This window comes from Corapipo altera, unplaced genomic scaffold, assembly GCF_003945725.1.
Source record: "Corapipo altera isolate COAL_440 unplaced genomic scaffold, ASM394572v1 268, whole genome shotgun sequence".
In the NCBI taxonomy this organism is placed as follows: domain Eukaryota; kingdom Metazoa; phylum Chordata; class Aves; order Passeriformes; family Pipridae; genus Corapipo; species Corapipo altera.
This window is the reverse complement of record NW_020884901.1, coordinates 3,068,428-3,096,081: the sequence shown is the minus strand read 5'-3', so window position 1 is coordinate 3,096,081 and position 27,654 is coordinate 3,068,428. Positions and strand designations below refer to the sequence as shown.

Sequence of the window (27,654 nt, the reverse complement as noted above, 5' to 3'; positions counted from 1 at the left end):
AAGAAGGGAAGGGAGCTCCTCCACATCAGCACAACCCTCCAACTCCCTGACACCTCCCCTAAACCCTCTTTTTTGGTGTTTAATTAGTGTTTGAACCACCTAAGGCTGTGCCACGGGTGAAGGGACGTGTTGCTGCTGGTCTCCAGATCCTTGCACCTTGCCAAACCACTTTGCCTGCCCGCTGTTGGCCCAGGATGGGTCACCAGGCAAAATTAGGTATTTTATTCCCAGCCAACCCGGGGAGGCACACTCAGATCCAGAACCTGCTGCACACCCTGATTCCCTGACCATCAGTCTCTGGGTGTGATGAAGCCACACTTTTGTAGTGAGGCATCATCACCACCACACTGCCAGATTTAAAAATAAACGTCTCGCCTTTGTGCTGGCATGAATTTTTGATAAATACCTCATCTTTGTGGTGGCATTTATCTCTCAGAGGGAGGCCATTGTGAAGTGGAAATATCCCTTGCTCACTGACGTTATCTTTCCTGTATTTTTATTAAGCAACATGGGGAGGAATGAGCAGCTGCTTATTTGTCACTGGGTGCTGCTCCTGCTACAGAATTATTATTAGAGAGGGACAGGGGAGTGGGTGGTGTGGTGCCACTGTAGGCTTGGTGCCATTTGAAGTCTTTGCACACAGCAGCTTCAATGGTGATAAATGTATTTTTAATGGCCTCTTGTTTTCTTTATTCATAAAAGGGCAACTCTGGTGGTGATGGCCCCCCTGGTCCTCCTGGAGAAAGGGTAAGACAACCTGGTGGGGTAAAACGGGACTCAGAGGAGGGTTTGCAGGGCTGAGATGGTGCTGAGGGGTTTTGGCAGTGAACATCCTCCAAGGTGACCTGTCAAGCAGAGATGAGTGGGCAGCTCACAGGAGCCGGGATGCAGCTCAGCACACCTCGGTCAGCAAAAGGAAAAGTCTGGTCAGAAATCCAGGGTGAAAAGTGCTTGTGTGGAGAGAGATCCCACAAGTCACCTCCAACCCTCAGGTCATTTCTGAGCTTTCCAGGGAAGGCTCACGTGGGACCTTGGGTGTCCTGTGTGAACATCATCCCATGGGAAAAGGAGGAAGTCACCCCAGGCTTTTGTGCAGGTAGCCAGAGCCCCCGATTTCTGGGGGATATGGTCCTCTAGGATCTCATAGTGCTTTCCCCCCAGACTGGTGGAAAAAACTGAAACAATGGGACTTTCATGATTTTAGCCTCAATTTCTGTCTCTCTCTCTCTTTTTTTTTTTTTTTTACTGGGTTTTGGTTTTAAATTTTCTACAAAATCACCCAGTGTTTGGCTTTCCAGACCTTTGTGCGCATCTGCTGCTCACACAGAGCTGGTGTTTCACAGTGAAGTGTTACAGGTTCCTTAACCATGTTTTCTGGCTTGTTTTCCATCCCAGGGACCACCAGGGCCTCAAGGACCGACTGGATTCCCTGGACCAAAAGGTCCCCCTGTAAGTAACTCACTTTCTAGAGCATCCAAAGAAATCCAAAGCCTTTCCCACCCAGCTGTGACTGCCTGTGCCAGCTCAGCCTGAGCTGCCTCCCTGACAAGTGGTGATGTCCCCAATAAAAGGCTTCACTGAGACATCACGATAATGACCCAGTGGTTTAAGATTTTATATAGCCAAGTAAATTGCAGCTGATTATAAATGTTCATTTCCTAATGACTCAGAATCTCTGGGATCTTTCCTGGGTACTCTGTTCCTTATTTTCCCTCTGTATATGGGGAGGACAGCACAACACTAACACTGCTGTCTCTGCAATTATTATACATTGGTGGGGGACCTCAGAAACCTTTGTGGAGTGATTTCCTTCCCTGTGGTGAGCAGCTCACTCCTGCTCTGAGCCTGTAAGATAAATCTTTCCTTTGGGAGATGTGTGGGAAAGGGATGTAGCTTTTAGGGTTCTGAGCACCCCAATTTCACTGTAAAATGGGTGGCAACTGAGACAAGCAGGGTTGATTCAGCTCTTATCACAGTTTTATTACTGAGCACTCAGTGATGTTCCTTCTCACCCTGGTTTTCTGCTGTAGGGTCCTCCTGGGAAGGATGGATTGCCTGGTCACCCTGGACAGAGAGGAGAAACTGTAAGTAGCCAAAAAACCTTGGGCAGATCATTAGTCCTGAGTCTTGTCTTGCCAGGTGGTTTCTCCAAACCCTCCTGTGCAGCTGGGGAGATGTGGCCACACCTTTGGATTCCCTGGAGGTTTGTGTCTCTCCAGCTGCATGGGATGGTCTGTGGGAAGCAGCCCTGTTCCGAGCAGGACAGGTTGGTCTAATGATGGTTTATCTGGAGGCTGTGACCACCTCCTTTCTCTGTGTCCCTCAGTAGATTGTGGAGGCCAATGTGTGTGGTTTGAAAACATGAGCAGGGATGTTGTGGTGCCAGTGACTGGCATCGGGGCCACTTGGGTTTCTTCTGTGATGGGTGATGCAAGAGGCAGCTCCTTGAGGGCTGGGAGGATGTTTTGATTGAGTTGAGTCTTGGTCAGCACCAGCACAAGCCAGTGCTTGGTGTGGTTCTTACTTGGACAAGGTGGAGAGGAAGCTGGGGGGTGAATTCTGAGCAGGCCTTGTGGCTGGGACTCTGCACCCCAAGGACTCATTGTAGCTCTTGTCCCTTTTCCTTCCCACAGGAAGGCTGTGCCTCTACCCTTTGGAGTGTTATGGGTAACCCCTGAGCTTTCTTTCCCACTGTCCTTTGGAGATGTTCAGGTTTCCTGTCTCTATTTGAGAGACTTAACTCTAGGCTGTGATAGCAGGGGTTTGGCACGTGAGACAGGCTCCATTCTCCACCCTCTCAGCTTCCCACACCCATGTGCCTGAGACCAGGTGCAGTTTTATTTCCTCTGGCATCTGGAATAGGGAGAAATAAACACTTCTCACTTCTTGATGCACCACGTGGCCAATGTCACAGCAGAGAAGAGTTACAGCCCAGTTTTGGCCGTGCTTGTCTGGAGAGGAAGGCAATTCCTGTCCAAGGGGAGACATGGAATGATTTTCCTCTAGTTTTTGTGTCTACACCAGTTCCTGGAGCACCTGAGTAAGAAGAGATGAGCAAAAAATTTGTGGCTGCCCCATCCCTGGAAGTGTCCAAGGCCAAGTTGGACAGGGCTTGGAGCAACCTGGGCTAGTGGAAGGTGTCCATGGCAGGGGGTTGGAATGAGATGGCTTTTATAGTCCCTTCCAACCCAAAGCAGACTGTGATCCCATGATCTCTGCCCACGCCAAAAGCCACACACAAGAGCCTCCCCCAGATGTGCCTGTGCCCCCTCCAGCAACATTCCCTGGGGAGCAGCTCCTGGCTGGCATTTTGGGGGATGTTTATTGTTTTTCCTCAGCTGTTTACAATCCAGCTCAGTCACTGCTTTTGGTACATCCCTCTCCCAACACTGCATGCTGCATGTTGGCGGATAGACCCTTTGTTCTGTCTCTGTTTTACAGAGGAAAAAACCAAACCCGTTTCCTCTCCTCAGCTTTGCATTTTTCTCTACTGCCTTCCTGGCAAATGAGCATAAAAAAGGCTTTGCACATTATGCATTTTTTCCCCTCAACTTATCACACAATTTAATTAACTTGCCTGGCATTTGCTAAGCAAGGCAATGCAAACACTGCTCAGCAACACCAGATATTTATTTACACTCCACAAGACTGACTTTAGGGCGGTGGTTGGGGTAGTTTTGAGCAGAGTCCTCAGGCCAGGATTAACTTAAAGGTGAAGAGTTTTCACCTGCCAGAGCCTGACTGACATTTAGTCTTCCTTTCTCGAGTTATCCATAATGTCCAGGACAATACATTTGAGCTGGAAGAAACAATAAAAACTTTGCTTTTATCTGCTATTGTCAACTTCTGAGACTGGAATAAAGCATCAAACTCCAAGTCTGCATGACTAGGAATGGGGAATGGGCTTTCAATTATTTTAGGTCTGAAAGTTCTCCCTAATAGCTTTCCTCAGTCACTGCAGCAGTAGTTTGCCTCTCCCAGGCAAATCCTGCCAGAAACCAAAATCTCTATTAATCTGTGTCATCAAACTTGCAAAACTCCCTTTCCCCTTCAACCCCTTGGGGTAGGAGAATACCCTTTTTGTCCCCCTTTCCCTACACAGTGCCAGAAAGCAAGAGAAACATAAAAGCAAATTAAGTTCTATTTCTCCATCAATAGCCTGGTCAGTGCAATGTGTCTTCATGCAAGAAAATCTAGGCTTGAAATCTCTGTGTGAAACACTTCCCTTTATTTTACTTCTCTTTCAGTGGCAAACAGCCATGCTGAAATATTTGGCTATATTAAATTTAAACAAAGATTGGATCTAAAAAACCATGACAAATTATAAAACCCCTGTGCCCGAGGCTCAAACAGCACAAAAGGAAACCCCTTTTCTCCAGGTGAACAAGAAAAGTCCTGAGCAGAAATGGTCTAAATATTTCTCTACGATGAGAGTTTAAATTGTACATTCATTTCCCCACGATGTTTTGCCATTTCCCCGTCAGTGACAGGATATTTTCTGTGATCTGCGGGCAGCTAGAATATCATGGAGGAGTTGTTTTAGCACGACACATTAGCATTGACACGGGATTTATCTGATCCTCTTTTGTGGCAATGAGAAAATAGCCTGTACGCCTTAAATGCCATTTCTCAAGCTTGTCAGCGTGCTGCAGTAAGAACGATAATTAATGTGCTTTTAAAGAGTGGCTTAGGAGAGCTAAACAATTGCAGTGGTGATGGCTCGCTATTGTCACTCTTCAAAATGACATTATAAGGAGCTGTCATGGAGCCTTCACTGCTCATCAGTGTTCGGGGACAAACACTGTTGTGATTCCTTTCAGCAGATGTTGGTTAAGGAAATAAAGCTTCACTCACCCCCCCCCATGGCTGGAGGGTTTGGGACTTCAGCAGGGCTGAAGTTGGGAGCTGCCGGTGCCAAAAGTGAAAGAGAGGGTCACCCAGCCCCTGGGCTCCTGGGAGCTGAGATTAAAACAGAACTGAGCCTAAACCAGCACCAGAATGGGGAGCAGGAGAAGGGAAATCAGCTTTTAAGAATTGCTCAGCGTGAAGAAACTCACTGTGACTTTTTAATAGCCCTTTAACAGGCGTTGCCTCAACAGGTTTTATGAGCGTAGCAATTTTTTTAATATATATGGCCAATCCTTCAGCCAAACCACAGCAGCCCCATCGAAACAGCAGAGCTGAGCATTGAGAATCCCTTCTTCTTCCTCTGTTTCACCCCTGTATAAATTCAAATACATATTTTCCACCTTCTTTTTGATTTCTTCTTTTTCCTTTGGGTGTCCATCCGCTCCTGGTCAGTGGTTTCACCGCGGGAGGAGCAGTCGGGTGGCAGTCTGACCCTTGCTGGAGCAGTCCTTGGCAGAAGTGTCACCTCTTTCTCTTTTGCCTTTCTCTAACAGGGTTTCCAAGGCAAGACTGGCCCTCCAGGACCTCCTGGTGTCGTAGGCCCTCAGGTAAGAAGCAAATACACTCGTACCAGCCCTCTGCAACTCCTCTTCCTCTGGTGGGCACCGTGGGCTCTCAGAACTCTGATGCTTCAGCTGGAGGTTCTGAGACCAGAGGTTGTACAGCAAGGACTCCTCTTCCAGGGAAGGCAAAGGCATGTCAGATAGCTTTGAAATTCCTGGCCAAGGTGTGAAATATCCCAGTGGTTCCCAGCCCACCTTGTGGAGGCCTTTGGATGGTGTTTAGACAAACATGCCTGGGGGCTGCTGTAAGTAAGGTGGTTCCTGTGAACTTAATACAACTACCCTGGTGTAAATTGGAAAGGCCAGCTCTACACAATTCAACTAAAAGACCTGTAAGCAGACAGTGAGTTAAACAAGATCTCCAAGGGCTGTACAGCTGCTGGTGTTCAGGGCACTGCAAGCGTGATGCAAGAGTGCTCTTACATGTCGCTGTGAAGAAAGTCATCCCTCTTTAATCTGAAGTGCTGCCAGATTCTGTCAGAGCTGGGCTGGTTTTTTTCAGTCACAAAAAGCCCTGTGCAATCTGGAAATAGTCACTGCACAAGCAGAACTCAGAGCCTTTAAGTACAGGCGTTCAGGGCTTGTGGGTCAGTTCTAGGCAGAGTCCTGGACTGAGTAGGACTGGCTTTAGGTCAAGTCTTCTTTGCTGAACTGCTGGGGAGCTCGCTCTTTAATTAGAAAGTAATTAATTTGTCCTCTTTAATGACAGTGTGTAAAGTCCCTGATTTGTAAATTCCCTGATTAGGGGCAATTCCCTGACGACTGCGTCTGTCTTCTCAAGTGCAAATTAAGTTCTGTGGCAATTTTATCGGGCTCTGCTGCGCGTACTTAGCGTGATCTGTGGCTGCTGAGCGAGGCAGTGGTGGAGTTCTGCTGGCACTAAGTGGCACCCTGCAGCAGGACATGAATTACAGCCCCTGTCCCAGCAGACACCGACGGGCAGGGATGTTACAGGCTTGTGCTCCTGGCTCCTGTCCTCCCCTAAAATGGACCACTGGGGAACCCTCTGTGCTGGGCTTTATCTTACACTCGTCACATTAGTGCCCGCGGAGGGCATGGAGGCAGTGGATAATTGCTGTGCTGTACAAGCCTAATGCATTATTTATGCCCCATGGAAGGGAGAATCAGCAGGGTTGTAGAGTGCTTAGGAAGTTTTCAATTAAAAAGAAAAACCTAGGCATAACGGTTGTAGTAATGACATCTCATTTCTGTGAATGCTTTCACTCCAGAGGTTCCCCGTGCCTCTGCTCTGCCAAGTGCAGTGTTGCCCACTTCCAAAACACAAGGTTCCTTTAGGTGCCAAAGGAGGTGTCTCTTCAGGGATTCCTGGTGGCACTGCAGGGGACACCTAAGGGAATAAGCATTTCCATCTCATTGCAACCCAGAGGACTAAACTGATAGCCTGCACCTCTTCCTTCCTCTGTTGTTCCACCACGTTCTCTCTGATTGTTTTTTTCAGGGTCCAACTGGTGAGACTGGGCCGATGGGTGAGCGGGGACACCCAGGCCCTCCGGGTCCCCCGGGTGAACAAGGTCTTCCTGGCCTCACTGGAAAAGAAGGGACCAAGGTAGGGACTAGAATTCACCCTCCCTGCCAGCCTGGGCGCCTGCCTCTCCCCAGAGATGGAGAGGATGATTCAGAAGAGAAATGAAGCTTCTGTCTCCCCGTGGAGAGACAAGCTGGGTCTCCATGGAGTCTGCAGAGCCTCAGCTGTTCATCCTGTCGTTGCAGGGGGACCCTGGTCCCGCTGGCCTCCCAGGGAAGGATGGTCCCCCCGGCTTGCGAGGCTTCCCCGGAGAGAGAGGGCTCCCTGGCCCCATTGTGAGTAGAGGCTGCTCAGTCCTTCCAGCAGGGAGGATGCCTGGGAGGTGCAGTACCCACCTCCCAAAATGACTTTGTTTTCCTCCCTCCAGGGTTCTCCAGGGCTGAAAGGCAACGAAGGTCCTCCAGGCCCTCCAGGCCCAGCAGTGAGTATCCTTGCCCTTGCAGGCACCACCTAACCATTTACAAGCTTGGCAGGCCATAAGGGGGTTAGTCACAGCTCCAGGCTTTATCCCTTATTTCCTTTGCACTAACAAACAACTCCCTGGACGTTGCTTTATTTTACAAGACACGCGTGTAACGACGCAGTTGTTTTGTGGTGTCAGCTGGGAACATACGTGACCAGCTGAGGGAACTGCAGTGGTTCAGGACATCCAGAGTTTTGCTTCTAAGCCACCTGCTTTCCCTCTGGAAGTTGTCCTCACTTGAGATCCATGTTCAGTGCCGCCCTCCTGGAAGAAAATATTCATCATCCAACCCTCCCTGCTGCGTTGGCTGTGAAGTGGCTCACGCTCTCGTTCCAAGCTGTTAATGTATCCCCAGGAACTGAGCTCCCTGCACCAGGAGAAACCAGCCCTTCCAGGGATTTTAATTAAAAAAACAATCTGCAGGACCCCTTAGGCTGGTGGTACCAAGTCATCACATGGCAGTTATCCCATCAAACGTGCTCACGTACTGAGAGCGTGTTTGCAGCATCCTGCTGCTGGATTTCTTTGTCTCTTCATGAAGCTTGATACTGCAATTAGTGCTTCTTTCCTTCTTCTCCCAACAGGGCTCTCCTGGGGAGCGTGGCCCAGCAGGATCAGCTGGCCCAATAGGTTTGCCAGGGCGACCTGGCCCCCAGGGGCCTCCAGGACCTGCAGGTGAAAAGGGAGCTCCAGTAAGTACCAGTATAAAATTTAAAGGTTGTGGGTCAACTAGAAATGTGCACAGCAGGGAGCTGAGCATGGAACCAGTCCCTGGGGGAGGTGGATGAAAGATTCAAATTAATAAATAAAATAGGAATTCAGGTAGAAATTAATTTTCTCATCTTGAGCACATCAAGCCACTAAATGTTAACGGCTCAGCTGCCCCGTTTGGGATGCCGGTGCTATCAAAAACGGATCTGATCCCAGGGACCAACATGTCCTCAGGCAACAAGGGCTGAGCAGGTGAAATGACAGCCTGTGCAACCTCCTAGTGACAAGCAGCCAAAGGCCAGGCCTTTGGGAAGAGGAGTAAGCCAGCCCCATCACATAAGGATGCAATGGCAGCAGCAGTTTCAACGGAGCCCAAATAAATCCTTCCCCGGAAGATGGGAGGCACGGGAAAGCGCTGCGAAGATTTTGGGGTGCTGTGTGGTGGTGGTGCAGCATCCACCCCGCTGGTGCCTGTGACAGAGCTGCTCCCAGCAGGATCCTGAGCCCAGCACGGCTGAGTCCTGCCATATGGTCCCTCTCCGGAGCGTTCTCCAGCCAACCCGCGCAAACTCGCACGTCTTTCGCTCCCCCGGCACGCGCGTGAAATGTCACGTGCGGGCAGGAGGGAGTGGGCTGGGATGTGGCTATTTCTGTTCCTGGAGAGCTCAGCACTGACAGTCCCCGTGCCTCCAGTTCCCGCCCAAATGGGTTGGAAGGGGTGTTTGGGTTGCCTACCTCAAATCTAAGCTCGGCTTCAGGCCCAGCGATATGAGCGAACGGTGGCATCGGTGATGTCAGACTCCATCTCATGGGTGATTGATGTTGTTATCAAAAGCGTTTAGCAGCCACTGTATTCCACATTTGCTGGCTTATTAGAAACTCCGGCAGCTAATCCAGAGGCAAGAATTTCCTGGTGAATCAGCTTTAGGAACATCTGTCCTGCCGAGTACCTATATGATGTATCAGTCAGTGGGTAGATGAATAGGCAATTTATGTGGCATGTAATTATTCAGAAGAGAGCACCCAGGATTCAGATGCAATTAAATTATGTACGAGGAAACTGGAAAATATTCGCTGTTCAGTTCCTGTAAACAAACAAATTTGATTGAAGGCTCCAGCTTGGAGGAGTGCTGGTAGTTGTTTAAGCAGGAGGCCAGCAGAGATTGTTTTATTCACTTCAGGTGTTTTCCTTTGTCCAGAAGCTGGGGGGGAGCTCAGGGCCTCCTGAGAACCCCCCTTAGCTGGGGATCAGCCAGGGAAGGGAGAAGGCTGGGGCAGCCTGGAGCACAATCAGCAAAAACTGGCTTGTGGGAGTAGAAATTAGTTGGGGTCTTGTTTGTCATCTGGAGAGAGATGGCAGAGGGTTCAGATTAAATCTGATTATATTGCTATAGCAGTGAAATTGCAGCTGGGATCTGGGTATTCACTGTGTAGATTTGTTTGTTCCTTCGTTATCTCTCAAGACAGAAATTTTGTCTTGTTTCAGACAGCGAGCCCAGAGCCTGATGAAATATCAGCTGGAACAGTTTTTGCTATTCATGCCCAGGGGTTGTTAGCAGCTGAATAAAACATTAATGGGATGTAATGGGCTGGTTGGAGGGTGGAGGAGAGCTCTGTGTGACCCGCTTGTTCTTCTGCTTCCAGGGGGAGAAGGGTCCTCAAGGACCAGCTGGCCGGGATGGCATCCAGGGTCCCGTGGGACTGCCGGGTCCAGCAGGTCCTGTCGGCCCCCCTGGAGAGGATGGAGACAAGGTGAGAACAGTTCCCTGCTGCTCAGGGTCACTCTGGGAAGGAACTGTGCCCCTTTGGTGCTTCCACCACATTGGGTGGGATGTGCTGCTGGAGGATGTTTTGTGGTGCTCGCAGTCTGTGAGATGAGCAGCATCCAACCTGGGGAGCAGCAGCAGATGGAGCTCTGTGTGCTCTGCCAGCCACAGCCACACCATTCCATGAAATCCAGTTTGCCTTCCCCCAAACCTGCAGCAGCACCTGCCTGTGGGTGCCTGGCCTTTCCAAATTAATTACCTTTGCCCACTCTCTCATTAAGCCCCTTCTGGAATGGAAGATTCTTAGAAAACATAATCTGGGATGACTCCCTCATGGCTGCTAAAAGGGTCTGCAAAATGATGCTTCTTGCATCGCATGGCAGCCAAGGAGAGCTGCAGGATGGAAAAGGATTTGGTTATACCTGGAGTGGTCAAATCATTGGCATTATTCAGCACACTCTGGGCTGCTTCTGTGGGAATTGTCAGCTTTGGGATGAGGATACAGACACACAGGACTATTGCTGGAATGTTGAGATGGGGAGGTGGTCACCAAGTGAACTAACTTTGTACCCCTTTGTTCCTGACAGGGTGAGATTGGGGAGCCTGGCCAGAAGGGCAGCAAGGGTGACAAAGGGGAGCAGGTAAGTGCAGGACATTGCAGCTGCTTCTCTTGAGGGGTGTTGTTACATTGTGTGACTTGCTGGAAACAGAAAACAATATAATTTTAATGTATTTCTTTTGTTGCTTCATCTCCTCCTCTTCTTCATCAAATACCCATATGATGTTAAAAAGAGTGAGAGCCTCCAGCTCCCAGGAACACAATGAGACATTTCCATGTCACCCATGTACCATGTAAACATCTGTGAAACATTAATAGCCCTTGCCACTAAAGTTGGGTCTTTGGCTGAAGTTCCCCATCTGATCCAGTTGAAGATGTCCCTGCTCATGACAGAGGGGTTGGACCAGGTGACCTTCAGAGGTCACTTCCAACCCAAACCATTCTGTAATTCTATGATAACTCTAGCTGTTTGCAGCACACTGAAGCACCCTTTCTGTGCTGCCCAGAGCCTGAGGAACACGAGTCACACATGGGTATTTAGATAGAACTGAGTGGTGTGACATTGCTTTTCTGGAGCAAAAATGTGTTTAGATGTGTCTGCTGTGCCATTGGCACGAGGACTGAGGAATGCTGGTGCTTCCAGAGACACCTAACCCTGTTCTCCCTCTCTGGTTTGGGAATTAATGCAGGTTTAATGGAGGCTGTGTTGAAGGGCATCACCTTTTCCAAGGGAACTTGACACTCTGCTCCTAATGCTGACATTGCAGTTCTGTTTTGTGACAGGGTCCACCAGGTCCTACCGGCCCCCAGGGTCCAATTGGTCAGCCTGGCCCAGCTGTGAGTATTGCTCTCCTTTTTTTCACTAAAAAGCCATGTAAGGATGGGCAGTTTCTGCCTGGCACTGCTGATGCCCAACACGAGCCTGGCATCGCCGTGGGCTGCAGCAGGAGATGGTGGGGATGGGGTTTGTGTCTACCTTGTGTTTTTGCTGAGCTGTGTCAGACCCTTTCCTTGTAGGGAGCTGATGGAGAGCCAGGACCCAGAGGACAGCAGGGCCTCTTTGGGCAGAAAGGTGATGAAGGACCCCGAGGTTTCCCTGGTCCCCCTGGCCCTGTGGGCTTGCAGGTGATTTGTGGCATCGAGGGCGGGCTGGGGGTAGTGAGAGCTGGGGCTCACCTGAGATGTTCACAGCTAAAACTCACCCCTTCCACCTCCACAGGGCTTGCCTGGACCACCTGGGGAGAAAGGAGAAACAGGAGATGTTGGGCAAATGGTAAGATGGTTCCATATTTCTTTTTTCATCACTGACATTGCCATTGCTCTGAGAAATGTGTCTTAAATTTCTCTCTCCTTTCTCTCAGGGTCCACCAGGCCCACCAGGACCCAGAGGCCCATCTGGGCCACCAGGAGCAGATGGTCCACAGGGTCCTCCTGGGGGAATAGGAAATCCTGGTGCAGTAGGAGAGAAGGTAAAGCATTGGACCAAGCCTGATTGAAGCTCACAGGAGTTTGCTACAACACTCCTCGGTCAGCTCTGCTATGTCAGCAGAAAATCTCATCACCCTGCCAAAATATAAGTATTTCCATCCTCTTTTCCTTTGTGCAGGGTGAACCTGGTGAATCTGGTGAGCCTGGTCTTCCTGGCGAGGTTGGGCTCCCGGTGAGTACACTCTGGGAAGGCATGGATGTGGATGGAGAGGTGTGGATGTGGATGGGACAGCAGCCCTGTCCTTGGTTTGGGTATCAGATGACACATCACCATGTTCCTGGGTATTTATAGTATCACGTTTAGTCACCAAATATGGGCTACCCACGACTGAACACCATGAACACCATCTAATCTTTGTGGGAAGGGACTGCTAAATCATGTCCTTGTGTTTGGAGATGCAAATAGAGCTTCTTTCTCAGAACTGATTAAAGGATAATTAGAGATCAGTGCATTGTTTTCCTGGATAATATAAACACCTTTTTTTTCCTTTACAGGGTCCTAAAGGTGAAAGAGGTGAAAAGGGTGAAGCAGGTCCCTCTGGTGCTGCTGGTCCACCTGGCCCCAAAGGCCCACCAGGTGATGATGGTCCCAAAGGCAGCCCTGTAAGTACCCCTTCAATGTTTCCTTGGATTGCCCAGCAGAGATTTCTGCGTGAAAATAGGTTTTCCAGAGATATCTGTGGAAATTTGAAAGCGTTTGCCAGCCATAGAATTGTTCCTCTAATGATACATGATATGAGCCCCCTTCTTTAGGGTGCTAATGAGGGGAAGACCCAGCTGTGCTGTATTTTCCAGCAATACTGGAATTATTAGCCCTTTTTGCAGGCCATCGTAAAACTCACCCCCATGGAGAGGGCCTGCACTAGATTTACTTGGCACTTCAGGATATGGATTGCCAAGGTCTTCTGCAAAGAGCAAAGCTTCCAAAACAGCACAGAGGAGATTTATGTGGATTTGGGAGCTGTACCTCCACGGCCAGATCCCTGCTGCTGCTAATTGCTGTAGCTCTGGTAAAGCCAATGGAGCTCTCCTGATTTATACCAGATGACAATGGTACAGTATTTATCTTGCCCTCTTCTTTGATGCTTGCTGTCTGGAGAAATTTATTCTGAGATAAGCAAAGATGGCACAAAACAGCAGAGGAGGCAGGGGAGTTACTCATCTCTCTTAACAGATGGGGTTTGGGATGTCTCGTGATTGGGTGAAATCTGGTTTTTGAGTGCTGGTCTTGGAATCATTTGAAGTACCTGACAGACACTGCATGAGGAAGAATGGTGAAGTGTTTTAGTCATTAAATGCTTTGAGAGGACTTTCCTGGGAAAAAATGTTACACATCATGTAGGAAGCAGAAGCAAAATCTTCTAATCTGCACATTCCCCAAAGCTGTGAGGATTTTGCTGTCACCTGTCCAATGTCTTTATGAAAAACTAAATGAAACCCCCAGCATTGCCTTTGGAGCTTTGCACAGCCTGGATGCAGAGCTGGACTGGCTGTGACAGGATGAAAATACTGAAGCTGCAAAGATGGGATGTGATCTGGGATTGTGTTTGAGGGAATTGGGGCCTGCTCCATAGAGTGACTCTCCATGCTGTCCACTAGTGCTCTGCAGTTCTCCAGATGCAACCTCCCTGACTTGGGACTATCCTTCTTCTCTCTTTGCAGGGTCCAGTGGGTTTCCCTGGCGACCCTGGTCCTCCTGGAGAACCTGGTCCAGCTGTAAGTGTTTGTCTCATGGAAGGGCAGACCAGTTCCTCCTCCTGGTTTGGTGAAGTGTGACTGTGCTGCTCATTCCCCAGAAGCTCCTCTGTCATTTACTCTTCCCTTACTTGGGAAAGGTTAGGAAGTCCCACCACAAGCCTGTCTGACTGCGCTCCAGCCTTTGGGGCAGTAGCTATATGAGTGCTGTTATCCCTGTATTTGACATTGGACATCACTGTTGTCAGTGTTCCCAGTGGGAGGTGGGAAGGGGTGGTGCTTGGTGACAGGAAGACCAGCTGAACCTGCTGCTGCCAACACTCTGCTCAAGTCCACTCATACCCTAAATACACCTCCTTGTTTCTTTTTGTCTCCCTATTCAGGGTCAAGATGGTCCCCCTGGTGACAAAGGTGATGATGGTGAACCTGGACAGACTGTGAGTAACTGGACAGATGAAATCTGTTCCCCACACTCCCTGTGTGCAGGTCCAAGGACACTGAGCACCAAATTCCCAGCAGCACTTGTCCCCTGATGCCTGTCCATCCTATTTGTGGCAGCCTGGCTGCTGCCATCCATCCACCCATCCATCCATCCACCCACCCACCCATCCAGCTTAGCAATACATCCCGAAAGCATAAATTACCTCATGGAAAAACAACTTCCAAGCCTTTGCTTTCAGCTTTTCCGTGCCGTATGGTACTTCATGGTGGGAAGGGATAAAACGAGATACCACCTGCACCCCGAGGAGGTGTTGGGAGTTGTACTGGCTGCCCACGCCTCAGCTCAGCACAAACTCGAGATCCTGACTCAAGTTTTACACATTTGCTGCTCTTTCACACGTCTCGTGGTGCATTTATGGCTTGTTCTCCTCCCCTCTCCATTTAGGGTTCCCCTGGTCCCACGGGAGAGCCAGGCCCCTCCGGACCCCCAGGAAAAAGGGTAAGCTGGTTGTTTTAGGAGGATTTTTCCAAATGTATCTGTGTTGACTTTTTAAAACTCATTTTATTGCGAAGTCTCCCATAAATGCTGTGTAAATACTGTGTAAAATGTATGATAATTAAAAAAAGAAATTATACACCATCCACAGCCATTGGAAATTGATGGGAAGCTGTCAGCTGAATCCTATGGATTTTTTTTTTTTTTTTAAGGTGTTAACAGCCAAAACAAAATACAAGTATGAGGTGCTTCTGCTCTTCCTGCATTGCTGGCAGAGCTTAGGGATTCATTTAGCAAGCAGCTAATTCAAAAAGCTTTCCAGAGATATTTGTCTCCATTTTGCCTCCTTCCCTGGGGCTGCAGCATCATTTTGCTAATTCCAACGGACCGTTTCAGATCACTGTGATCTAATTGTGTTTTGCATCTATTTTGTGCTTTCTTTAGGGCCCTCCTGGTCCAGCTGGTCCCGAAGGAAGGCAAGGAGAGAAAGGAGCCAAGGTAAGAATTAAAGGGGATTTTACTTCTCCTGCATCCTTGATATGCCAAAAGCATCGGCCTCTGCAACGCCGGCGTTTGAAAGGCAGGGATTTGATTTTGCTGCGTGTTGCAACAAATTAGCCTGGATTTGGGGCCATTGGCCTCAAATCTGAGCTTATGTTTCATCCTTTAACAAACTCTGTGGAGATAATTAGGGCTTGGTAAGGTCATGGGAACGTTTTTTCTTGTTTTGAAATGACAAAGTGCTATATTTGGCCATTTAACGTCTTGTAAATAATAGGGCGTGCACAGCCCCACGTCCCTTCCCAGGGCAAACACAGCATTACTGGGCCATGATTGTTTTGGTAGGAGTGGTGGGGAAATGGAGAGAGGGATTGCAAATTATAGATCCAGTTGTTGTGGCAGCTGCAGGAACACTAGTGGTGGAGGATTCCCTCTTGCTAGCTCATCTCCCAGGACTGAACCCAGGAAAGCTTCCTGCCCCGCAGAGCTCAGAGCCAAAGGGTGGTTCCTGCTGGAAAACAGGCAAGGCTGAAAAGTGAAGGGGTTTGGAGACCTCTCCTCAGTGCACAAGGGGGAGGGAGCAGTAGGAAAATCAGGGAACAGAAAGTTTTACTTGCTCTGCGTGAACCTGCCTCCACCCCGTGACATCCTGGTACTGAAAATCATTTGATGCCCAGCACAAATTAAACCATCCTGCCTCTTCCCTCCAGGGTGAAGCTGGTTTGGAAGGACCTCCTGGGAAGACTGGCCCAATTGGTCCCCAAGGTGCTCCAGGGAAGCCCGGCCCCGACGGCCTTCGAGGGATTCCTGGTCCAGTCGTGAGTATTCCCAGTCTGAGAAAGCTTCTGGGCAGGGTTGTTCCTGGTGCTTCACCATATCCCATCTGCTTGGAAGATACTTTTCTCCCAGAGTAACATTCTGTCTGTGCTTAAATATCTGACAGCAGATAAAACACATTTAGTGGAAATAATAGAACGGTGAGTAACATCTCCAACTACATGGTGTTTGAGTCTTGGGTCTTCTCAGCCACTCTTTTTGGGTGGGAGTTTCATCCCAAGTCCCTGTTCCACTTAGAGATTTGAGCATGAAAGGACCATAAATCCTTTTGCCTTTGCCATCTGGGAAAAGCCAGGACAAACATTCCCGGGCACAGGTGAACAATCAGAATATTCCCAGCTGGGAGCACTGCTGTCATGGATGACTGTTTTCAGGCAATTGCACTGTTTTACAGGGTGAACAAGGTCTCCCAGGATCCCCTGGCCCAGATGGTCCTCCAGGCCCAATGGTATGTCCATAGTATCAAATTCCAAGAGTTTTTGAAATGGATGTGTATAACATGAATTCATCCTCTCTTTTATTTTCCCCCTGTCTCCCAAAGGGCCCACCGGGTTTGCCTGGTCTGAAAGGAGACTCTGGTCCTAAAGGGGAGAAGGTAAGAACAGCACCTGGGATATATTTGGGTTTGTATCTAGAAATGTCTTTGCTGTGTAGCTTTGGTGTTCAGTTGCCTCCAGTGAGAATTCCTAATTAACATCTGCTGTTTTCCCTTAGGGTCATCCAGGTTTAATTGGCCTTATTGGGCCGCCGGGAGAGCAGGGAGAAAAGGGTGACAGAGGTCTCCCAGGCCCCCAGGGCTCAGCAGGACCCAAAGGAGAACAGGTAAAGATTCTTTAGACCTTCATGGAACTTGCTTTTGAGCTGCAGGTTTGCTGCCCTTGAGGAGGCACAGCCCAGCAGAGATGGTCAAAGGGACTCTTGCTAATTTTCGAAGGAATATTTTCTATATTAATGTGGTTTATTCTGCATGTGAAATGTGGATATGCTGCAAAATGACCCATTTTAGTGGGAAGCAGATTCTCAAGGGTAGTATGAAAAGAGTTGAATGGACTTGGAGGGATGGTATCATTAAATATTCATCTAGAGGGCTGATTTTTAAAACTGTGTGTGCCTAAATGAGATATGGGATTCCTTGTTCGTGCTCCTGTCTGGATCATGCACATGCTTAAAAACCAGTTAAAGCCCCAGATTGGAATGGAGTCCTCTGAAACTGGGTGGTCAAATCAGTGTTGTTCTGCTGTTATTTTTCAGGGTATCACAGGTCCTTCTGGGCCCATCGGACCTCCAGGGCCACCAGGATTACCGGTATGTGACAGCTGATTATCCTGGAATTCCTTGGCAGCTGCACAGTCCTTCAGGAGCCACTTTGGTGCTCTCAAATACCCAGCACAGTCCTGGCCTGACTTTACCTTGTCTGAGGGTTCTGGTCACAACGGGTTTGCTCAGCTGAACCCATTACAAACACTTGAATGAGTTCCAGGGGTGCTGGGAGGTGACATGTGAGATGGGCACGGCGGGATGAAGGCAGGGAAATCATCCCACCCTGCTTCTCTTCCCCTTTTCTTTTGCATTATCTGCAATCACATGGTGATTTTTTGCACTTTTTGCTGCTATTTGTATTTTTTCCCAGTGGATATTTTGGGATGAGTAGCTGGGTGTCCTTAGCACAGAGCCAGGATCAGCCTCACATCACAGTGAGCCCCCAGCAGCTTTTCCAGTCCCCATCAGGCCAGGGCTGTGGGGTACTGACACAGATTGCTCTGACACAAATGCTTTCTGTGTGCTGGCAAATAAAAGCAGCACCCAACTCAAGTGGATGTGGAAGGTGAAAATAGAAATAGAGTGAATTTTAAAAAAACCTTTTATATAGCACTATTTTCTCTCTCTAAGGAGAGACTGATGACTTCTCTGCTTGGAAATGTACTGACTCTTCTCTGTATTTTTCTCTACACAGGGTCCACCTGGTCCCAAAGGTGCTAAAGGATCATCAGTGAGTATAGACACTGTTAAATGAAGAGGCTGAGGAGCTCTTATTAAGTGTAGAACCCGCTGTGACTCCTCCACATCAGTGGCATTAAAGCAATTAGCCAGAGATGACTGTAGCAAACGTGGCCTTTTCAGGCTGTCTGAGCCCAGGAACGGTAATTGGGAAAGGTTTTTGTGCCACAACTGTACTTCACTGAGCAGCAGCACAGCACAGATCATAAGGAGGAATCCAGTGCATAGTCCTTGGGAGAAAACCTGCTGCTGTAGAGTGGAGGGTATTAAAAATAGACTGAAAGCGGGAGGTGAGAAGCTGAAGAGCGAAGAACTCGGTGAGAAATACGACACTGAAACTTCGTGGTGCAGATCTCCTTTGCAGGCAGCTAAAAATTCCTCTTGGGCAGCTTCCTAGTGTCTTTTTCCCATTCAGAATTCAATGTTTTATTAATTTTAAGATTTTATTTGACTTGTAAAGATGTTGGATTGGTTTGGAGGGGTAAAGTTTTCATGCATTGGAGGATCCTTCCTTTTCTGTAGGGAGCCTAAGCAAAATTTGGCTGTTTAGTCCCCAGTGTTTGATCTTTTCTTTTACCTAAACATCAAAGGTAACCTAAAGAAACATTTTCCTGGGAGGTGGGTACAAGAAGACTCCTGTAGTGTGCCTGAAGAATAAAGTTTTTGCTGTGAAAGAAATAATGTTTGGGATGTGATATAAGTAACAACTGCTTTTTCCCTGAGTGACTCGTTTTTCTCTTGTTTTTCCACCCAGGGTCCAACAGGTCCAAAGGGTGAATCAGGCCTTCCTGGGCCCCCAGGGCCTCCTGTAAGTAGAATCTATGACATGAAGTATGAAACCATGTTCAGATTTAATGGATGTTGTAACACTGGGAAGTAGAAGCTTTCTGGAAAAGGATTCATTGCCAATCCTGGGAAGGGAGTGGCACCTCTTAGAGATGCTGGGGGAGAAAGCAGGATGTGAAGGGAAAAATTACTAATGGGAGGGGGGAAAGGAAAGATGGGCCCAATGTTTCAGCAGTACCATCAGGGGTGTTTTACATGTCTAACATGTATCTCGTGATGCTGTTTCTCAGTGCTGGGAGTTGCTTTGGCCACCTCTCCTGCCTCTCTCCTCCACTTCCAGTGCAATGAGAAGTTGTATCCTCTTTCCCCACAAATCAGGGTCCTCCTGGAGAGGTCATCCAGCCACTGCCCATCCAGGCTTCCAAGAGGACCAGGCGGAACATCGACGCCAGCCAGCTGGTGGACGACGGGAACGCCGACAACTACATGGACTACGCCGATGGCATGGAGGAGATCTTCGGCTCCCTGAACTCCCTGAAACTGGAAATCGAGCAAATGAAGCATCCACTGGGCACTCAGCACAACCCAGCAAGGACCTGCAAGGACCTGCAGCTCTGTCACCCCGACTTTCCAGACGGTGTGTCCCGGGACAGAGGGGATATGGAGGAAACACTGGGGGTTTCCCAGCTCCACGCAGCAAATAGAAGGGAGGGCGGGAAGAGGAGTAATTTGAGGAGTCCCTTGTCCTGGTGCTCCACAAGAAATTTGGCTGGCAGAGAAGGAATTTGTAGAGTTGGGCTAGATAATCGTTGTACATCCCTTCCAAGTGAAATTTTCTATTCTAAGAATGGGGATATAGGGAGAAAACATCTCTTCTGTAAGGTGCCACAGTATTAACTAGAACAAGAACTTAAACCAGTTTTGCATAAACTACATATAAATAGTAGCCTGTGACAGAGAAGAAACATCCCTGGTAAGATGGTTGGGAAAGTGCCCATTTTCCTTTCTTCCCAGTGCTAATTCTTTCTTCCCTTCTCTCCCTGCTCGTGCATCCAGGTGAATACTGGGTTGATCCAAACCAAGGATGTTCCAGGGACTCTTTCAAAGTTTACTGTAATTTCACAGCTGGTGGAGAGACTTGCATCTTCCCTGACAAGAAATCTGAAGGAGTAAGTCCACACAACCTTTAATTTCCCCTTGTGTTGTGGTGATAGATTGTTCCCTAATATGAATATTCATAGACAGTCAATTTCAGCAGAATTGAACAATAACCAGTAAGGATCAAAGATCCAGAACATTCCTTTGTTACACAACATTGCTTCTAAAATAATAAGGAACACGTTGACAAAGAGAATTTCTTTGAGTAACTCAGATTGGAACAAGCCTTTGATGATTTCCCAGGCATAATAAATGCTAAAACGTTAATTTTTTTAACTCTGCTGCACAAAGGCAGATGAGTGTGATGGGGCAGGAACTGGGGCTCCCTAGGAGCTTTGTTTAACTCATTCCCTGTCTCCCCTCCCAGCCAGGCTGTCACCCCACTGCCTGCATGTCTAAGCACCACTGACTCCTCTCCCCTTACTGTGCCTCCAAGCAGAGCAGATAAATGTTTATCTCCTGTCATTTTATCCTGCTGTTTCCTGTGGGCAAACGATCCCAAATGATTGCAAGTATCCTCAGCTCTCTCCCCGGTGCCGATGTGCAAGGTTGATGAAGTTATTTTGTGTAATGATCCGCTTAGCTCAACCAAACTCATCATTTTTGTCCTGTATCCGTGCACTCTGCTTTCCAGAGCTGCTCTTCCCACTGCCTGGGGACCAGCTCTTGCACTGGCCAAGCAGAAGCTCTTGCAATTCAGCCTGGGGGAGCTCTGCCAGTGTCACAGTTGTGCTCCAGCTGTGACAAAGCTGAGCCGTTCACTTGCTGCATTTCACCCACCAGAAATATGTGTCAGAGCTGAACAAATAACACGCAACATAAATATTCCTTGAGTTTTTCTTAGGGCTGTTTAAATAGGAGATAGATTTCTTCTCCTGTGCATCAACTTGCCGTGTCTCTCCTCGAAATGTTGACAGCTAAAATTGGATTCTGGCCATGATCTTACAGGATCTCAGAGTCCTGCCATGCTCGTCCTGTGAGGGGCTCTGTGTGATACTCCTCAAGTGCAAACTGTGCTACGCTTCTGCAATATTCATAAGAAAAACCTTCAGCCTGCTCTTTTTCCATCTAGAGGAATGCAAACATTGACCACAGAAGCACTGAGTACTGGCTGAGTGGTTTTATTGTAAGCCACAGCAGAGTTTGAGCCATATCCCCTCTCAGTTCATCCCTCAACCAGCAGAAACACGCTGACTTGCTTTACAGTTCACATACTGGAAAGGAAAGGACAACCCCAAGACACCCGCATGGAGCTTGGCTGTAGTTTTGGGGAGATTTGAGGCAGAAGTGAGGGGGTTTGTGGGAGGGTGAGAGAGCAGAAGGCAGCCACGTTACTTCCTCGTGCTCTGACTCAAAAAAAGTGCTTTAGCTGCTTGGCTGGGGCTGACATAAAGGGTGCTGTGATGGCTGATTTTTTGTCACGGTCGCTGTCGCTCCGGGTCGTTGGAGCTCCATCACCTGTGGTCCAGCACCATCTGCGGAGGATGCACGGTCTGTGCTGCACCTTAAACACAGGAGACAGGCAGAGACTCTTCCTTAATCACACCCTTTGCCTTTCCCAGCCCCACAGCATCTGGATTTGGCATTAGAGTGGCAGAAGCCTCCTCAGTTTCCAGCGCTGCCTCTCCACCGCAGCCCTCCCATGAAGATCACTGCACCTTTCACCATCCGTGTTTCCTTTTTCCCCTCTCTATCTTTCCTTTTACTTTTCCTCTCATTAGACTGCACTGCTGGATTTGCATCCAAAGTGTCTAGGAGGCAGAGATCATTAGCCCTTAGCTAAGGAAGGTGGTGCCAGGGCACCACTGGGTACCTGGGGGAGGACCACACCATCCCCGTCTGTTCTAGAGGCACATTAATGCTCTGCCCACCACTCATTATTGGTGTAAAAGATTAAGAAATTATTCAGAAGGAAGTTGGACACTTCCAATAAGACATGCTGCTCGTGGAACTGAATGTAACTGTTTTAATTTCTTTTTTTTTTTTCTTTCTCTCTTCCCTCCTTGCCGTCCCCAAACTAGGCTAGAATTACTTCTTGGCCAAAGGAAACCCCAGGCTCCTGGTTCAGTGAATTCAAGCGCGGTAAACTGGTAAGATGCATCTTGGTGCTTTCTGTTTTCCTTAACCCCTGTCATATTTTACAGAGTAAAATGGCTCGTTGGCCCAAAGAACAGCCTTCCACATGGTATAGTCAATACAAGCGGGGGTCTTTGGTAAGTGGCTCACCTTGGCCCTCGAGCCTGAATCAGAGCTCCTCATCTGCTTTGGTATGGCCAGACCTGCTGCACTCTGCATGCTGGACTAATCACCACCACCAGCCATGGCAAAACATTTAAGGTGGAATACTGAGAAAGAAACAAAACCCCGTGGAGGCACTTTTTTTCCCAGTCTACTTGACTGGGAACTCGGGAACAGGTGATGAGCTTTGCCCTGGGTTGGAAGGGGACACGGTGATGTGCTGGGGGACCCTGCAGAGATGGAGCTGTTGTAGGTTTGTCCTCACAGGGCACTGCAGGATGTCTGCATCCCACAAGGATGTCTGCATCCCACAAGGAGGGCTGTTGCTGTCTCCTCATCAGTTCCCATCATGGCAAGGGCAAACTGGGTGTCCCCATGTCCTGCAGCGATGGGGCCTTGTCCCAAGAGCTGAGAGACCCCTAAAGTGATGCTCCAGCCCAGAGCTGTCACAGCCTGTGCTCACTGGTATCCAGGCTGAGGGTGTGGATCTGCACATATCTGGTCTGGGCCAGGTTTTCCCCAAAGGATGGATTTTGTCTCCCATACTGGAGATGAGCTACACCAGGGACTCCCACACCCCTCACGGAGCTTGGGAGACGTGAAGTCACTGTTTTAGAGGAAGATTTCAAGTCACCTGCATTTGCCAAGTCTAGTGGGCAGGGTTTTGACTCAGTCACAATTAAGGACTTTTTCAAGGGAGAAGAGCTGCTGTAATGTCAGCCAATGTTTGATGTCAGAAAGACAGCAACACATAAAACAGAGAAAACTCCTGTATATTGTCCTGTAACAGGACATCCACTTTGTGGACATATCACTCCCACAGAGACCAAGTCCTGGTCAGGGATGTCAGAGCAGCAGCTGATTAGGGTCAGCCAGGTCTCCTTAAGCAACAGAAATCTCCCCCTTGTGTATCAGTTTGTGTAGGATTAGCAAGATGCAGATAATGAGCTCAGTCAAATGAGGAGAATTAGGGAAGAAGATAATTTATCCAGCAGATAAAACCAACCTGCCCCCAAAGGCAGATGCTCTGCTGTGTCACACTGAGCTGCTCCATGCAGTTGTCCTGTCCCCAGGGAAAGGGGTTCTTGCAGTGCCCCCCAAACTTCCACCTTAAAAGGCAAACAACCCAGAAAATCACCACGTTGTTTCCCTGCACCGCATTTCATCGCTGCTAAACACATTTTGCTCTGATTCTGCCCACAAGAAGGACGTGGCTTCTGTAGCTTTTCTGCATTATCAAGCAAGACTTCAAAGCCAAGGCTTCAGCCTTGTGGCTCCTTGGAGGGCAACTACTCATAGCTTAATTACAGAGCACTTAATCAGTTAATATTACACAAGTACCTTCACTTCTCCATATTCTCTGCTTCTTTTTTTCCCAGTCTATCAGCTACATTAGAGGCTCAATTGTCAATCTAGAGCTTAGGGCTTATTTTTTTTAGATAGGAATTTCTGGTGCTACTTGGAGCTCTTTGTTCCATCTTTTTGTATTGTCATTTTCTTGCTTTTTTACCTGTCCTGCTTTTTCTATTTGGAAAAAAAAAAAAAGCCACCAGCACGTAGAAGACCTACCTAAGCAAGCCACAAAACTGTTAAATATGCAAGCCATGAAAGCAGAGTTTTATTTATCTCTTTATTTTGAAAGGTCCTCTCATTTCACCCCAGTCTCTACTTGGAGCCATGAGACTGGTAAATTGAGGAGATATTTGCCTGGCGGACCCCAGATCAGCTAAAATCTGTGTGTAGATGGAGGGAATGAATAAGTTTGAGTTCTCCTCTGGGTGCAACCTTGCTCCTGTTACTCCATGGAGAAGGTCCCTGGTGTCTTTCCACACAGTCTGAGCAGGTTTTTTTGGTGGCTGAGCCCATGGGAAACCTCAAATTGGAGGGGAAGATTTTCACCTGGATGCTTAGCACTGCTGACATGGGGCTCCATGTGAATCCTGGAATTGTACAGGATGTGCAGCTGGGAACACCCAAAGTAAGAAGGATGTAGTAACTGTGCAATACAAAGAAATCAGCTTGCTTTGATGCTTCCACACTGTCATTAATCAATGACACAGAGTACCTGGAGCCAATTTCTTACCTTTTCTCATGATGCAGCCAAGCTGAATTTAGAGGGATTAGAGGGTTGCAGATGTTTTCTTCTGCTTTCCTTCTGTGTGTGTTACACACAATTCCCAGTAGCTCTAACAAGGCCTGCCACCCATCCCATCCCATTATCCTTCACAGCCAGATGGCATCTGCCACAGGGAAATAGCAGCACAAGAAAAAGAGGAAATGACTGATTTTTGCAAAACTGTTCCCATGAGCAAACCTTATGCCCACAACCAGTTCCCAGTGGCTCCAGTTGCAAAGCTGGGACAGGGCTTCACACAGTCTGCAAAGGCTGAACAGAATCAGAGACCCCTTAACGAGCAACCAGGCTCCAAACCGAACTCTGAACTGAAATAAGACCAAATAAGATCAGTAGGTCCTGCAGGTCAGTAGTGCCACATGGCACTGGGTGTGTGCCAAGTGCTTGGCATTTTGTGCCCCCTTCCTTCCACGTCCTGGTGGTTTTCTGGTAGCTCTCCTGGCATGCCTGGCTCTCTGCTGGTCAGTCATATTTAACTCTCAGGAGGACAGTGCAACAGTATCCTGACAACCGGTTGGTACATTTATTTATTTTTATTACCTTTTTGTTCATTGTTTTATTACCTGGTTATGAATCTCTTCTACTGTTTGCAGCTTGCACCACAACTTGATGTCTCGTGGTACCTCGAAGGAAACTCTGCTGTTTTTGTGCCTGTGTTTTTCTCCTGTTTTTTCCTAAAGAAACCCAACTGTCCCTGGAGGGCAGTGGCTTGGCCATGGCTGGAGATGCCACCTCAAGCACAGCCAGTTCATACGTGCAAACTCATTTTGTGTTTGCTTCTTTGGTGGGGCACAAAACTCCCAGAAAGTCCTGAATCCCTTAAGTGCTGGAATTGGGTTTCAGTAAATTCCATTTTGCAGAAATATATTACAGGCACCGTTCTCCTGCTTGGGAGAAAAGCAGCCTGATGGGAAGAACGGAGCAAATCTCAGTGTGCAGGGGCAGCCCTGTGTTCACAACATGCCCTAAGGGCAGCAAATCCATTTTCCCTTTACCTGAGTGCAGCCTTGCCAGCCAGGGCAGCCCCCAGTCCTTATCAGCAGGAACAGGATTGCTGCAGATCAAGTGCAAAGATTGCTTGAAACCCCAGCGTTTGGTGCCCAGGAAAAATGAATGGAAAATACTGCAGAGTGTGCAGAACAAAAGACCCACAGCAGCCAGGAAATCTTGTCAAACAGGACAGAAAAATAAAGCCCCAAACCCTTACAGGAATATGCTTTCTCTCCTCCTCAAAAGCTGGAGAAATGTGCTCAGTATTGGCCTAAACTTGAGACATATATCCCCAAATTTTCATCCTTTTGGGTTGAATTCCCCTTCCTTTTTTCTCCTGCCCTGAATTAGCCTTATTTTTTTAGCTCATGTGCAGCAAGAGAATAAAATGCCCTTTGTTATCCATGCCCTGGCCACAGGAGGACCAGAGCAGCCCTGTGGCAGGAGCAGTGCCTGCACCCCACTGGGGTGGTGGCACTGGTGGTCCTCAGAGCCCCCCAGACACGTTGCATCCCCCCTCACTGCCCAGCATTTCCCCTTCTCCTCCCCTCACAGCTCTCCTATGTGGACTCGGACGGGAACCCCATCGGGGTGGTGCAGATGACCTTCCTGCGGCTCCTGAGCGCCTCGGCCCACCAGAACATCACCTACAACTGCTACCAGTCCGTGGCCTGGCACGATGCCACCACCAACAGCTACGACAAGGCCATCAGGTTCCTGGGCTCCAACGACGAGGAGATGTCCTACGACAACAACCCCTACATCCGAGCCGCCCTGGACGGCTGCGCGGTACGTGGGCAGGGCTGGAAGGGGGCACCCTGGGGCTCTCTGTCCCCCTCCCCAGGTTGTCCAGCACCATCTGCCTCAGAGCAAATCCCCTCCAAATTTCCTGTGCCCATTGGTGTAGTTGTCCTGAGGGCGGGCCCCGGCACGGGAGACATCGAGCTCGCTCTTCCATAAGCTGGGAATATGTGATTCCACTCCAGGTCAGGAGAAGCTGCAGCACCTTCTAGGAATCAAATTGATCTGATAATCAAATTAACCTGCCTAAAAACTCAGTTTAGACTGCTTTTAAATATCTCCCCCTTGCCTTTGCTCTCCCCTGTTGCCTCACAGGGGGTGAGGTGAGCGATGACACCCAGTCGTGGATGAGTTTTGCAGGTTTTAATAATGATCTTTTTAACTGCCCTCAGGAAATCTTGGAGGGGAAAGTATTAAGGGTTTGGCAGTGGGTTGGATGAGGTTTTTCTGTGTGCAGCCCCAGTAAGGCTCTGGGCTCTGCTGGTCATGGGGGTGCATCCAGCTCTGGCCAGGGGAGCCCAGCCCAGAGCTGGGCTTTGCTCTGTGTGTCCCCCAGCCCTTCACAGGAGTCACCAGTGCCCCTGGGAGAGGACAAACCAAAGCAAAACCTGACTCTGTACAGATGAGATGATTTAAGGGATGCAGGAGACAGGTTCACACCCCTGCTCGTGTTTCAAATGTGACTTCTAACATTTTTTTCTTTAGCTTTTTCCCCCATCAGATTTTTTTGCCCAGAATGAAGCTCTCCTCCCCTTTCCAGCCCACCCTTCTCCTCACCTTCTCTTCAGCCACAAGGAGCAGCCACAGTTTCCAGAGGGGCCCAGCATCCTCCCTTTGCTTCTGCCTCTTTCATTGGATGCCTGATTTGAGTTTAAACTCTTAAAAATCTGCCATCAGGAGATAAAAATTTGGCAAAGCAGGTGCTGCCTGCCTTTATTTTGAGACCCAGCTTGCTGGTGCAAAAACATGCATAATTCCCACCCTCTGGAACTGCAGTGCTTGAAGCCCACGGGACAGAAAGATTGAGATGTTTGACAGAAAAAGCTCCCCACATAATTTGAGATTAAAATGGTTCTGTTCTGGCACAAACACGATTTTTGCTGTAGGAGCAATGAGGAAAATCAGATTAGAATCACTTCTTTTAACATGTTCGTGGAGAGGGAAAGGGCATCCAGTCTGCTTCTGGAAACACTCAGAAGTTTATCCTCAAGTACCTCATATCTCCTGCTGACACAACATGTCCTTGGTAAAAAGTGCCTCCCTTTCCCTTCTGAAGTCTCAGGGATGTTGTAGGATCACACATCTCACTTTTTAGGGTGGGTGTGCCTGCTGAAAACCCTTTGGGTTTAAATGTGCCATCATTTCTCTCCCTAATGAGGAATACTAGGCCAAGGGGGAATGGCTTTAAGATGAAGAGGGATACATTTAGATTGGATATTAGGAAGGAATTGTTCCCTGTGAGGGTGGGGAGGCCCTGGCACAGGTTGCCCAGAGAAGCTGTGGCTGCCCCATCCCTGGGAGTGTCCAAGGCCAGGCTGGACAGGGCTTGGAGCAACCTGGGATAGTGCAAGGTGT

The 27,654-nt window shown here is 48.6% G+C and overlaps 1 protein-coding gene across 3 annotated transcripts in view; it reads left to right on the top strand.

Moving 5' to 3' along the window:
- The window catches only part of COL5A1 (collagen type V alpha 1 chain), a 148,460-nt gene that overhangs the window by 116,309 nt on the left and 4,497 nt on the right, over window positions 1-27,654 (top strand). For 2 of the 3 annotated variants that reach the window (XM_027650239.1, XM_027650241.1), the window contains 31 exons: window positions 703-747; window positions 1,396-1,449; window positions 2,031-2,084; window positions 5,403-5,456; window positions 6,931-7,038; window positions 7,203-7,292; window positions 7,385-7,438; window positions 8,065-8,172; window positions 9,836-9,943; window positions 10,545-10,598; window positions 11,300-11,353; window positions 11,534-11,641; window positions 11,736-11,789; window positions 11,878-11,985; window positions 12,123-12,176; window positions 12,500-12,607; window positions 13,667-13,720; window positions 14,083-14,136; window positions 14,586-14,639; window positions 15,081-15,134; window positions 15,848-15,955; window positions 16,369-16,422; window positions 16,516-16,569; window positions 16,689-16,796; window positions 17,226-17,279; window positions 17,929-17,964; window positions 18,727-18,780; window positions 19,137-19,395; window positions 19,815-19,927; window positions 21,938-22,006; window positions 25,834-26,067. In XM_027650239.1, the coding sequence (XP_027506040.1) occupies window positions 703-747; window positions 1,396-1,449; window positions 2,031-2,084; window positions 5,403-5,456; window positions 6,931-7,038; window positions 7,203-7,292; window positions 7,385-7,438; window positions 8,065-8,172; window positions 9,836-9,943; window positions 10,545-10,598; window positions 11,300-11,353; window positions 11,534-11,641; window positions 11,736-11,789; window positions 11,878-11,985; window positions 12,123-12,176; window positions 12,500-12,607; window positions 13,667-13,720; window positions 14,083-14,136; window positions 14,586-14,639; window positions 15,081-15,134; window positions 15,848-15,955; window positions 16,369-16,422; window positions 16,516-16,569; window positions 16,689-16,796; window positions 17,226-17,279; window positions 17,929-17,964; window positions 18,727-18,780; window positions 19,137-19,395; window positions 19,815-19,927; window positions 21,938-22,006; window positions 25,834-26,067 (2,574 nt within the window). Of the gene's footprint in view, window positions 1-702; window positions 748-1,395; window positions 1,450-2,030; window positions 2,085-5,402; window positions 5,457-6,930; window positions 7,039-7,202; window positions 7,293-7,384; window positions 7,439-8,064; window positions 8,173-9,835; window positions 9,944-10,544; window positions 10,599-11,299; window positions 11,354-11,533; window positions 11,642-11,735; window positions 11,790-11,877; window positions 11,986-12,122; window positions 12,177-12,499; window positions 12,608-13,666; window positions 13,721-14,082; window positions 14,137-14,585; window positions 14,640-15,080; window positions 15,135-15,847; window positions 15,956-16,368; window positions 16,423-16,515; window positions 16,570-16,688; window positions 16,797-17,225; window positions 17,280-17,928; window positions 17,965-18,726; window positions 18,781-19,136; window positions 19,396-19,814; window positions 19,928-21,937; window positions 22,007-22,060; window positions 22,130-25,833; window positions 26,068-27,654 lie in introns of all 3 variants that reach the window. The other variant, XM_027650240.1, reaches the window with a different exon arrangement.